This window comes from Sceloporus occidentalis, unplaced genomic scaffold (assembly GCF_023333645.1).
Source record: "Sceloporus occidentalis isolate IW3139 unplaced genomic scaffold, rSceOcc1.0.p SCAF_183, whole genome shotgun sequence".
NCBI classification, from domain to species: domain Eukaryota; kingdom Metazoa; phylum Chordata; class Lepidosauria; order Squamata; family Phrynosomatidae; genus Sceloporus; species Sceloporus occidentalis.
In genome coordinates this window covers 1715482-1729680 of record NW_028317163.1, presented here as the reverse complement: position 1 = coordinate 1729680, position 14199 = coordinate 1715482, and the positions used below count along the sequence as shown (strand labels likewise).

The following is a 14199-nucleotide window of genomic DNA, read 5'->3' as shown; positions in this document are numbered from 1 at the left end:
AATATCTTAAAATAGTCAAGACAAGTACAAAGGTGTTCAGGGCATCTTATTAAACTCTACATAAATCTTATAAGATGTATGTTTTTTGGTTTTTTTTAATAAAAAATATAATATTGCATCAAATTTATTGGTATGCCCCAATTTAAATGCCGATACGTGTTGTTAAATTCTTTCATATGATGGTTGGACTGACATAGTGAGCTGTTTCTCGGGCTCCTGCGTTTCCCATCAATAATTACTGGCTGGAAAGGCTCGATCCGACCTTCATATCTTATTTCTTATGTTTGACTGGTGGGTCCCTGTTAAGGAAACCAAGTTAATTTACAGTCGCAGTCTCTGAATTGGCTGCATTTGTGTCAAAGAGACAGAACTAAATGCTTTAAGGACACGACTGAAAGGGTCAAAAATAGTTTGAGAAAAAAAATCTCTTTCATCTGCCCCGGCTTTTTTTTCGTAACTCTGAGCGAGGCTGTGGCATCTTTCGGACGTTAAATTACAAGAAAGGAGACGGTGGAGTGAAGAGGTGGATGTGATATCTTGTAGTCCAGCTGTGTGAAGCGCGAACACAATGTCTGAAATTTGTACATGGAAAACTTGTTGACAAAGGGACATTTTATTGAAAAAAAACCCCCAATTTCTAAATATTGGAAAAACTTTTAAATTTGTAAAGACGCATAAAAATGTTTATATTTTTTGCAGGACTTTCAATGCCTGAGCTACTCAGTGCTCTCCCCTTTGTTGAAGGTGGTAGGGCTAGTTGAGAAAATGAGTTGGGTTAGCCATGTGTGGAAGCTGGGCTAACCATTTGCATGGGTTGGGTTAGGTGCAAATATAGGCGGGGCTAGTCCAAAATTGCATTTAGTGGGTGGGGAGTGGGAGGGATTTGGGCGTGGCCACAATGTCTTTGTCTAGAGAAAAAGTATCTGACTCGGAGACTCTGGGAAGTAGGGTTTCATCTTAAGACTTTGTGTCAAGAGAGTTCCCAGGTACGAACATAAGTCTTACTCCTCTTCAACATGGGGGGAAGGACCATGGAAATTTTTGAGTACCAGTGATGGTGACAACAAACATTAAATATTAAGGCAGAAAACAGCTATTATTTTTTATATGAATTGTGGGGTTTTTTTTGCGAAATGTCAGTCATCTGGGACAGGATATTGGCCAATAAAAATGGCACTTGTCATTTATTTGATATCGAGAAAGAATTCTTCAAAGAGACTCTTTTTTGTTTGAGGCATTCCCTGCTTAGTCTCCTGTGTGCCGTCCTGGAGATTACTAAGAAGATTGAAAAACAGGAGAATTAGTCGAGAAATCACACAATTTCTTTTTGCATTTGGGACTTTGCATTGATCTCAGGCAGTGTGTTGCATTTTGATATGTCATTTCGTGTTTCAGCTAATTAAAGCAAGTGACATACCGAGACAAGACCAAAGCATCCTTATTTAAAGGACTTTAGTTTGTGTTCCAACGGAAACTTGATTTTTTTATATTTTTTTTTATCTAAAAAATCTATATCCTTTCTCCGCAGCAGGCGAAAGTTGCGTTCAGAAACTGTAAAGAATATATAAATAATAATAAAAAAAAAAATGAATTCCCTGGGAAAATACAGATATTATTGTGAGAAACTTTGAATCTTGCTTAAAAGTCGACCTTTTTTTTTTTTGTTCATTGAGCTTAAAGATTATTTTCAGCATTTCTTGCAACTTACCAGTTTCTTGACAAAAGCCGCCGGTAATTCTTTGTGATGTCAAAAAAGTACACATCTTGAAATAAACAAAATGTTTATTAAATTTGGTTTTATTCTGGGGATAAAAAATAATATAGAGTCGTGATCGATCACCTAAATACCACCATTAACGCGAAGGGCCACCTCCATTTTTTCGCTGGCACGGCCTCCATAGAATGTGTTCGATGACGACGTGTGACACAGGACACCAGGATATGATGTCATATCATGGTCCTTGGGACAGCAAGGGCAGCGACCCCGACCAGGGGAGTTCCTGGTTCAGGAACATGGTTCCTATGTATAAAAACAGATCTGTTTAAATTAATTAATTCATTTATACAATATATGGTCCCTTTAAGGCTTCTCGAACACTCATACATCATTATGATTGATTTCCTGGAAAACGGAAGCTCATCGCAGCTTGTTTAGATTAATATGCTTCGCTATCGCGCGCACTCACACCCTATTTATTTAATTACACAGTAAATAAATCTTATTGTAACACTCACTTACACTAGCTTACGGTGCAAAGTCGAACCTTAACCCGTAACTTCATTTTATCTGCATGCCCTTGCCCTTTTTGCAAACGTTCCGGTAAACTGCCGGAGTCAGCACCTTGCGGAGAGGAATCGTATGGAATCCAATTTAAGTCAAAATGAGCAACGTACAAATGCCTTTTGGCTGCCTTGATTAAGTGGAATGTCACAAAGCTCGTAGGTGACATAATAAAGCGACCCGGGGCGAGGAGGTTTAGATGTTGGAAAAATTATGTCTTCATACACGTTATTTTCTTAAAATAACTAATCTCACGGATGTCTGTGGACACTTAGCTGTCCAATATTATAAATATTGGTTGCCGTAAACGCAATAGCAGTTTATAGAACAAACAGACAAAATATCAAGTTTAAAAAAAATAAAATATTAAAAAAGCCTCCAGTTTTTAGGAATGCTTTTAAAGGTCGTTAAAGGGCAGGTCCTGCTGTGTAAAGTATGTAATGGAAATGTTGTCTTTTTTTTTTTTTTGTATGACCCTTTTGAGGTATTTTGGTGTGTGTGTTGGAGTAAGTTTTGGTGGAGTCAGTGTGTTGGTGTGTGTTTGGTGTGTAGGGGACACACAGATGAAGAAGAAGCTTTATAAAAGCAACAGAAACATTGCCACTATGGGTGAAGGTTATAAGGACATTGTGTAGCCCAAGGGAAGATCATCAAGAGGAGCAAAGGAAACGTTGTACTTTAGGGTGTCATGGCCATTTCAATACCCCAGGTACCATTACTGATGCCGGGCAGGACTGAAATTATGAACTGGGGCATTATATCACTGGGGCATTTGGCTGGGCTTGTCCTCTGAGCTGTGAGCTACGACCAGCCTGGCAATGAGAGATGGAAAAATAATATATTTTTTTCCTTTGGCTGCAGTGAGTTCTAACATTCTAATTTAGAATGCTGGTACACAGCCACAGCATCTTTGGTTGTATACATGAAAGGTTGGGGAGAACATTTGCTTAAACTTAAGATTTCTAAATTACGACTTTGGAGATTTAGTGCTAGAAAAAAATAGATTTTATACACCTTGTTTGGAGGTCTTTAATGCTGATGGGGCCAAGGCAAAGCCCTGATGATGGCCTGTGTTTTTGGGTGCGTGGACAATCCATACGGCATAACGAGTCAGCTAGTTAGCTCATCATTTACAGATCGCCACTGAGTTGCATATCCAAGGAGAATTTCAACGTTAAATGTGGCTGAAAATCATCCACTAATGATCATTTGCAAATATTGATAACCCGATACGTCTGGAGGCTCCTCATTTGACCCGTGCGCGGTCATATTTTCTACAAATTACCTCTAATGTGTACATTGATGCAGCATCAGTTTATTTTGGGTATATATACAGTATTTCCATGAGCTTAACTCCTCCTTCACCAAAAATTTATATGTATATAATATATCATAAAGTCACAGTGTGTGTTTTGGGAGAAATATTTTATATTATATTAATATGGCATGGTTTCCTTAATAAAAGGTAAAATATCCACCCAGTTGAGAGGCTGGCCGTAAGCTAGAACTTATGTCAGACATAACCTTGATGGTGCTGTCCCTCCTTTTATCCTTTAACAAGCATACAATTATTTTTTACCAATTAAGCCTAACATATGTTTCTAAAAATATAAAAAATAAAAATGATCAGAACCACAGTTTTTCAAAAACAAAGGATAAAAGAGGACCATCCTTGTACTGAACGAGGACCATGGGGTGGCTGCGTCCATAGATAATGTATCATCTGTGGGATCTTGATATAGATGATATTAATTGTATGATAAATGTAAAGTTTACTGTAAATATTTAAAAGGTCGTCGAAAGGGTTCCATCGGTCCGAGACCACACATTTTCATAAAATACCATATGGTACGTATTTTGTGCCACTTCACTAATGATTCTCCATAAGGCTTCAAGGCTGTTTTCACTTGGTTAATCTTCCCTTACCTTCCTTCCCAGACTGATAATAGCAGATAGGGGATGGTGCCGGGGAATTCACACATGATCAGATGAATGGTGACAGGTGCTTTGAAAAGTTATTAATTTCAGTATCTCGATTCTAAGAAGTCATTTGCTTGTCATTTGAAAAAAAGAGAAGCATTCAATGTGAAACTACGGAGAAATAATATGATGTTCGTGACTCAGAGAAGAAGATTAAGGGGCAATGGCCTTATTTCATTGACTTGCATTTCTCTTCAGAGAACAACGCATCATAAAGGAAGTGAAAAATGATAAGCCGTTCATGTGTCAGATCATAAATTAAGGAATCAGTTGACTAAGTTCAGACAGGGTCTCCCCGTTATTGCAAGACAACAGTAGCTACCCTCTTAATGTAGATGGATTCCTGGAAAACATGGCTTCTGACAACTTGTCTCACTGCTTGTAGAGGTTTACCCAAAACTCTCTAAAGTTGGGTAATAAGCCATTGCTTAAGAGACAGCACGGAAATCGATTCTGCTCGGAACCCAACCTTATTCCATCAATGGCCATTGTGGGGCAAGAAGTCTAACAGGGTTCACGTGATATGTTGACTCATTGGCTTAGCACCAACAGTTCTTCTGCTGATCCCCATATTAAATGGGACAAATTATCCACTTATTATCAATATATTAAGTGAATAAACAGTTAAAGCTTAAATATATTTTGAGCTAAACATCATGGCCGTCTGGCGAAGACAATATGCATATAGTAAAGTTTGTATATGGATTCTGGGGTTGATTTTACATTTTAGGCTTGACAAAGGCTACTGCTAGAACTCCATTCTCTAAAAGTAATATTTATATAACAAGAAGTTGGCAAAAAGAGGGCAGAGCAAGAGTCAGATCATGCTCACAACTGGACCTGGACTGGTACATATTCATATTGGCATTAGGAACACCCAATAAACCACTGGGATATCATAGAAGGCCAGTTGCTTCATTCCCATTAATGGGGTATCATAAAAGTGGGCCCATTACCTTCTTCCCAAAGTTGAATCTTAGTTACTGTTTTTTTAATGGAGTTCCATGGAGACCTGTGTCTTCTATAAGATGACTCTCCTTTTTCTTGCCTCCTTATGAGACATAGGTTGCCAGGGTGTAACATTTTGTATAAATCTCCAGGAGTAAACCCAGACCTTAACAATGGAAGCAAATCGTTTACTTCTCAATTGATTCACATGGACGATACAAGAAGGCATTGGGCGGCTTGGGAAGACAACCATACCATGTTGATCGACCATGTCCAGCTTCAAGCTCATCAAGAATTCAAGTAATTCTAATATTAGACAATGAGCTTTGATTATTAAAGCGTCTCCCCCTGTACAACCTTTGTTGATTCCTCTCAAAAATATTCTACTTTTTAGATACAAAATATAATACAGTAGGCAAGGAGAACCAGATAAAGCAATTATTTTAACACAAATACATTTCAGAAATTATAAAATGACCACGCTTTATTATTATTACGGGCTATAACACTTATTATTAAAAATAGACACAATATACTTCTTTTTATTTTTTTTATTTCTTCGATTTATCCCCCCCCCTTTAAGATTAATTACAAATTCCAGTAATCTCTGGCATTCGGTTTCTGCTTGATCCGGTCTAGATGGACACACATATGCCAGGTTTCTAGGGTAACACATTATGCTGATTGCCCTAATTAAAATCATAACTAAGCTACTTAGATGGAAATTAGTTTAGCGGTTCTCCACTGGCTTAACAAATTGCCTCTTCTGAATGGAAAGTTTGGGGTGATCATTTTTTTGAGATGAGATGCAATATTTAAAAAAAAAAAAATAAAGTCAACAATATGCATTTAAAACCACGTCAAAGAATAGCGCAAAGACGAAACATTGACGGCCACGATCGCGTTCAAAAAACAGACATCTCCTGGATGCATTTCAACCAAAGCCACTCTCGGTTCTTACATATTTATGACCACCTCGGGCCATCTGCTGATCTGTCACTGATCTGAAATGAAGAGGAAAAAATTAATCTTAAACACAGTCTTGCTTATCACAGCAAAACATACTTTACCATGTTTATTTCTTGTCATTTTCCCAGATTCGAATAGCGGTGATTAGTTTTATTCCTAGCGTGAAAAGGTTAGAATGTGAAAAGTAAAAAAAAAAAAAACGCTAACCTAAGTTAACTGTCAAAAGGGTTAATGTGTTTAGAGCTCCAAGGGTTTTTTTTTTTAGATTTCATACAAAAAATGAAAGCTTTGATGGGGACTTTGCTCTTAATTTATTCATTCGAAGGATCGACTATGAATTTGGTGTAAAAAACATATTAAATAAACCTCTTGATGTAATACAGAATGAAATTAAATTCACAAGTAACACTTTTGTGAAAGTGGACATTTAGAAATGGAAGAACGTAATCAGAAAATGCACCAGGTACTTGGGGGAAAAAAGACTTGTGCACATGGACCAGAAACTCTTCGGGGGAAATTTTTCAATTTTTGTTTTTTGTATTCTATTCGGTCCCGGTGAAATTAGGAGGACTTTTAGACTGAATGAAATACGATGTCACTCACTCTCATTCATTCTCTCACACGCTCTCTCTCCTCATTCCTTCATTCTCAATGTCTCTCTACCTTCTCGACAACTGCTTCTTCTCTGTCTCCTCCTCTATAGCTCCTCTACTTGTTCTTCTCCCTCTTCTTGTTTTTCTCCTTCTTATTTTCCCAGCTCTCTGCTGCTCCCGACTCTTCCCTGCATTATCCCAGCCTCTTCCGTGTTGACCAAGTTACTCCAAGAGGCCAGAATAATGCAGACGGATCCTAGGAGAAAAAAGGAGAGTTTCTTCACTTCTCCGTGGATCTATCTGCGGGGAAATATTACCCACTCATGTAAATAAGGCCATCTTCATTAAAATATATCATATTTATTATTTCATGGGGTGGAGACAGTCACCTATGGTAGGTATTGTCTTTGGGTTCCAAGGAAAATGTCCGTAGAATTCTAATATTCTATTTTTGCATTAAGATTAAAACAAGATATTGCGGGCAGAGCGGGAAACCATAGACAAAAATGTAACAGGGAAAGGGAAATTTGTTCATGGTTCTATGTCGGCCATGTGCATATAATCACCAGGGTTAAATAAGTATATAATACGTTCTTTTCCACCAAACACAGGTAGCTTGATCTATATGAAAAAGAAATCGCCTCCGTGCCACTGAGCATTTAGATGGTATCTATAAGGCAGGACCGCAGTAATTCCACCAGACAGTTCAGAGAAGTGCCAGAAGCTGAACTAATGTTCACAGTATGTCATAAACCAATAAAATAATGTTTCATGATGTTTCAAGTGTGTGCTCAGCAATAAATGGCATGGTCGTGATGGGTCTTTAGAAGTGCCTGGGTGAACCATACGAAAAGAAATATTAGCTCTGATATATATATATTTTTTTTCTCTCTCTCGGCGTCCTGAGTGCATATTGAATGAACTTTAATATTCTCCTCTACAGATTTCATTACCGATATTAAGAATCCATTGTAGATTTGATAATAACATTTTGGCATATCACAGTCATAAAGGACAAACCTCCAGCATTATATTTCTGTGTACAAATGACAGATAAGCCGATCATTGTTTCCCGCGTGCGGCTGGCGACGGGGAGACCACCGTATCCTTTCTGACGCTTGTCATTCATACACATAACCCACGGATAGTCCTATTGCCCTATGCGATGGCTTAACTCAAAATTCTGGGGTCCCCTTGTAAAGTGTAAATGTGGGGGTCCTGCTTTGGGTCTAAATAGCTGTGTCCAGGACAATATATAGTCAGATGTAAAATTCAACTATATATAATAAACATGTTTATCTTAATTCAGTAGATATTAACCTAAATACACTTTTTTTACATCAATTGCAATAAAATTCCTAAGTAAGAGATGTGCTGTTTAGGATTTTTTTCTATTTCTTTCTTTTTTTTTTTTTTGCTGTTCTTGGACTTAAATTTTTTGGGGCAATTAGTAGCCTTCATCGCTCTTCAAATTGCCCCACAGATTCACTGGGTTAGAATTCTAGGGGTGGAATTAGAGTGGCCCCCTTGCCTTTGTGCGCGGATGTCTGTTTTTCCAATCATGGGAGGATTGGCGATGACGGGGCTGCCCTGGCACTTTAAGGCCAGTGGCCACCTGATGACCTGCGTGACCAACGGCTGGATACGCGTGGCCGCACACCTTGTTTTTATACTCACAAAGAGTATCCAGCCACTGGCCACATGTTCCAGCACTTGATCTCATGCGGGAGTGGCAGATCGGGTGAGTGTGTGGCACTGTCGGCCAGCGACCCACCTGGTATTTGCCAGGTGTCCCAGATGGCCAGTCCATGTCTGGTTCCAACCAGTAAACCAAGAAGTGATCTCTGACTGCCTCCTTAATGGGGTGGCCAATTCCTTCTGATCATAAAAGAACACAGACCTTTTCAGTTCTATTTTTTATAATCTTGAGCGCTCTTTTCAGTGTTTATGGCACCTTTCCGCTGTCATTGTGTTTTGATTTATCGACCGCTCACATTCAATGCTTTCTTCCGTGGCAATGTCTCGTTGCTTCTATCTGATCTCGGGTCACCTAGACTACATACTCCAGGAGACTCCAATCTCCATATGGATGTGACCTCTCACCAAAGGATAGAGTGTATTACCGTGCTACATGATTCATGTCTGCAGAGCCAGCTGACTCCACGGAGCTTTGAAGGTCATAGTTTTATTTCACTCTTCAGATACCTCATTAATACACCATGCGCGATACTCAGTGTCCATTTATTTCAGATTTACAAATACATATATGCATTCGCTGGCCAGTTACAGTCCCGTGACTGCTTATGGACTACTACTCACATCAATCTTACTTTAAAATGGTGGAGGGGGGGCTAATTCCTCAAGACCTGTATATACAATCCTTAGGGTTAATTGAGTGGCTGAGCATAATGAGGGTTGTATTCCATAGCATTGTCTCGGTGGCACAATGTATTGACTAGGATCTTGTCTAAAACTAGAAGAGGCTTTTGCTGGGTGTCTTGAGAGTCATCATGCAAGATTCACCCGCCCCGGTATATTTAGTGAAGAAAATTAAAACATTTTTTTTACCCAAAACTCAATCATTGAATAGCTTATACCTGAATCAGCGACAGCGTGTGATAACTTGTTTTTACACCTTTCATACTTTGTAACAACACGCTTATTTCTTCGCCGTCAGAGTCTTTCGGTTCCATTAGTCACAACAGTCATGAGTTGATGCAGTTAATTTTTTCTAGTAGGTGAGAGCTGGCTGATGAATGACCAGTTTTTGTGTTTGTTCTGAACTTTCGTCAACTTGATTTTAAAGTGAACCTGAATCTTTAAACATATTGATTATACCGTGTCTTATAATCAACAGAAACAGAATTTGCCCCATCTAGTCTGCCTGTTTTTCCTGCTGTAAAGACTAAGACCTTAATTAATTTGTCTTTTATCAACCATTCTGACTCTCTGAATAATGAAAGTCTATGAAGGAACGGACTTCATTAGCATTGTCATAAAGCATCAGCTCAGTGTTGTGTTTGAGCCGGGAAAGTCACGCAAAATATCACGACTGACATTTTTTTTTGTTTTTGTCAATACAGTGCTGGGGGGTAATAATTACTGTACACAGTTCTGGGGGGTTATTACTGTATACAGCCCTGGGGGGTTATTACTGTATACAGCGCTGGGGGGGGGTTATTACTGTATGGCACATGGCCTGCAAAGCCTCCTAAGATACAGTATTACTGCAGGTTTGTGGTGGAAATGAACCCTTTTGTTTAAAAAAATCTCTGTTCTCTTTACTATCCCAAATGTCTCCTACTCCTGCCTCTGCGAATGAATGTGGACACAGATAATATGTCCAGCTGTTATTAGAATGAGGAATTCTTAGATAAACTTTCAGCTACACTGAACAATGTCAAATGATTTTGCATTCTCATAACTAGGAGTCATGGCTTCTCGATGGCTCCAGACTGTGGATTTTATGAAATGCTTTGGATATTGTGCAAAAAAAATGTTTGACTGAAAAAATAAAGCAACAAAACATATATTTTTCACCGTAATCAAGGAGAAAAAAAATACCACGCATGTTTCCCGATATTTCTTACATATCCCCAAACCCTTTATGTGGCAAGAGAAACCAAAGTTAAGAATATCCATAAGATGTCCTCTTCCACTTTTACAATGGTTGGCAATTTCTTTCTTCCTTTATAAAGAGGGAAGAACCGCTTTTCACACATTATTGCAAAAAATGATGGCATCAGGGAGCACATTGAAATGATTAAATAGAACAAATTTATAAACATATAATAATGATTAATAATACAGAAATGGTTTAAATGTGGATCCAGAGAACAGCAGGAACATTCTATTGTTTTCAGGTTGAAATTATGGAATTCAAAATTGTCCAAATTTTAATTTTAACACTTTTTTTTGAAATTCGTTAATTCATATGAATGTCCAAAAACTAGAAGGGGGCTCACACGTTTTGACTGAAATTAATTTCTCTCTCTCTCTCTGTCACTCTCAAACTTTCTCTGCCTTCTTTGACAACCGATTCTTCTTTGTTTCTTCTCCGCTTCTCCTTCTCCATTTCTCTTTCTCCGCAGGTCTACTTCTCCTTCTCTGATGGTTTGCTTTCCCTGCTCCATTTCTCCTTCTCAACTACTCTCTCCTCTTCCAAGTAGCTCCGTAAAAGGGCGGAGCCTCCACATATAGCATAGGGACATCCTCCCTCCCACTCCTCCAATCGGGGAGAGGTACGTGGAGGCTCCACCCTGTTGCAGAAGTACTTGGAAGAAGAAAGAATAATTCAGACGGATCAACGGAGCAGGAAAAGCGGAGAAGGAGAAGCAGAGGGGCGGAGAAGGAGACGGAGAAGTGAAGGTGGAGAAGTGGAGGAGAAGACGGAGAAGTGGAGAAGGAGAAGGAGAAGTGGAGGAGGAGACAGAGAAGTGGAGGAGGAGAAGTAGAAGTGGAGGAGAAGACAGAGAAGTGGAGGAGAAGACGAAGAAGTGGAGGAGGAAAAGTGGAGGAGAAGACGGAGAAGTGGAGGAGGAGAAGGAGAAGTGGAGGAGAAGATGGAGAAGTGGAGGAGGAGAAGGAGAAGTGGAGGAGAAGACAGAGAAGTGGAAGAGGAGAAGGAGAAGCAGAGGAGGAGACAGTGAAAGGGGGAAGGAGAAGCAGTTGGGAGAGAGATTGATAGAGAGTGAAAGAAAATGAGTAAGAGAGAGTGAGAAAGTGTGATTGAGTCGCAAGTAATTTTGATTTTGAGGGGAAAAAGTCCACTGAATTTCACCCGAACCAAAAGGGCAGGAAACAAAATTTGTTGTCTGAAAACGAATGGACCAAAATTGAAACAGAAAATGTGTCCAGATTTAGTGACTGCTCCACATTTATTACTTTGCGCACGCACGCTTATCCATGCGGCGTTTTCCGGTTGCTAAGCAACTGTACCAAATCGAGCGCTATACACTAAACATAAAAAATTATTAATGAGAACATGCACATGATAATATTTCAGGCATCCTCAAACTCAGATTTATGCCGGGGAATAAAAGCGATCCTTTGAAAGGGAACAGATGCTTGTTACATCGCTGCAGAGCTGTTTATGTTTGGCATTGCAAATGAAATGGCTTTTTCTACGGCGGTCAGGTTAGATTACTGTGCAAGAAATGTATGAAATATACTGACTGGGGGGGGGGCGCTTTAATCCACTTGGAATCTGAAATACCGTAAGCTACAAATATGTTTTACTTGTTTGAAAGCACACAAAGCACCAGAGGGAATTATAACTCTGTCCGGATAATTTATCCACCTGATTATAATTACAATAAAAAATAAATCAAAATGATTTGAGTCCTAATTCAGCCTAATTCACAAAATTCTGAAAGCCTAGAAAAGGACGGGAAGAATTCTGATGCCGACGTGACACGAGGTTTATTAGAGATATTAGAATATTATGGTTTCATTGTATTAGATTGTAAATTTGCGAGCCGGGCCCTAATCTATCGGTTCATCATAGTCTGGTTTTGTCAGACACTTTGAATGTATGGACTATAAGATGGGATGCTGAAATTGTTGACGCCATACAAATAAAATATAATAATGATTACTATTAATAATAATAATAAAGTCGAAATAATGGATCTGGGAGAAAAAAAACAAATTTTATAATAATAATAATAATAGTATGTCTATACACGAGAAGATAAGATTTGTGTGCTTTCCACGCTTAACCAAGAGTCTCTCGGTCAAACCCTGCTTCCCTGGGTCTTCGAGTCAATTTCTTCTTTCTCCAGGCCACGCCTATCCCTGACCACTTCCTGCGTACTCCCTGACAACTGTGTAAGCGGTAAAGTGTAGCGGCCGACAATCCATGGAAGGGGAGAACAGAATGTATTCCTCCTTACATAGGTCTGCTGAAATGGAGGCTCTATGATTTAATGTTACTAATTCTTACACATACACAACATATCAAATAACCGTATAAATGCATCTGCTCGTCTCTCTACCTCTTGTTTTCAAGGTCCAATGTCCAAGGCAATGTTTACAAGGTCCAACCTGATACATCATACAGCATCTTGTATTTGTTTTTTGACTTGCCATGGATCGAAGAAGCCACCGTTAATCGTTTCATTCTTTACTTCTGCGCAGGGCATTACCAGGTCAAACAAGGAACGTGCGAGGTTGTCGCAGTTCACCGATGTTGTAATAAAAACAGAATCGAAGAAAGGTCCCAAACCGTGAAGTGCTCCTGCTTCCCTGGACAGGTAGCAGGTACCACAAGGGCTCAGCCTTCTTGTGTAGAAGGTAAGATGATACCAACCTGCTATGTGTATAGGTGCGCAGAGCATGCCCTGCTTACAAAGTGAGACTTCCTAATTTTACAAAAGCCTAAATTTTACTTAATGTAACTTTTTATTTTAACTATGATTATTTTCACAAGTCGACTTAGTAGTTACGCCCTAAATATTACACAGAAAGTACCAGTAGAGTATAATAACTATATGTCCCTCAGCATGAATGTCTATGTTTGTGTGCATTTAGTATATTTGTGGTTTTTTACTTCTTATATTCCTAATTTGCATGGATAGCCCTCATTTTGTTGTTATATTTTATGGAAAGCCCTTAATAACACTTGATTTAAACTCTCAGAAATGTTTAACTTATCTAGTATAATTTAAGTCCAGTAAGGCTAAATATAAATCACAGAAGAATGTTTAACTCAACAAAGAACTTGTCCTGTTGAATCATCCTCGTTTAAAGCCTACCAACCGTGAACAGGAGAATCTCGTATCTTATGAAAGAGAAAAAATATTGTAGACATTTATCAAAATATAAAGCTTCAGATACATATCATGAAACATCTTCGAGACAGAAAAAAAAAAAGATTAATATCTGGTTCGCTATTCCGCTAATTTATTTTGTCAAAGCAGACACTTGGAGCTCAAATTATACTCTCCGTCTCTGTTCAGATTCTATGGGAAGTCTTTTGGTTTCAAATACAAGATAAATGTGACAAATTTAGAAAAATATGGGGAATAAGAAAGACAGTGCTTTTTCATAACTGGGAATTTAAGCATGAGATATCTGTGGTTCATGAAGGCTTCTATTAAATCAAAGCTTTGTCAAACTATCGAGATTTAATCTTTGTTTTTATAGTTCAACTGAGAACGGTAGAATTTTTTTAAAATTGAAGGAGTAAAAGTTTTGGGATTATGAAACATTAATGGAAATTTGCAAGCCTTCTGTAGATAGCTTCTACAAACAAGCGGCAACATTTAATTTTGGAACCCTCGGCTGAATTTTAAATATAATCATGTATATTTAAGTCTTCTTATGATGTCCCGGAGACCTAGAGTTTTTAACTAAATTATTTTTTGTAAACTGAAATCTATTGACTGTTCACAGTGTGTTAATACCGCTTAATACTGGTTGGTCTCA

General features: G+C 38.5%; 1 protein-coding gene across 1 annotated transcript in view; it reads left to right on the top strand.

Moving 5' to 3' along the window:
• Window positions 1-14199, top strand: part of LOC149278711 (chemokine-like protein TAFA-4) — a 42862-nt gene that overhangs the window by 13808 nt on the left and 14855 nt on the right. Inside the window, exon 2 of the mRNA XM_089501869.1 lies at window positions 12910-13065. Within this exon, the coding sequence (XP_089357995.1) occupies window positions 12910-13065 (156 nt within the window). The remainder of the gene's footprint in view (window positions 1-12909; window positions 13066-14199) is intronic.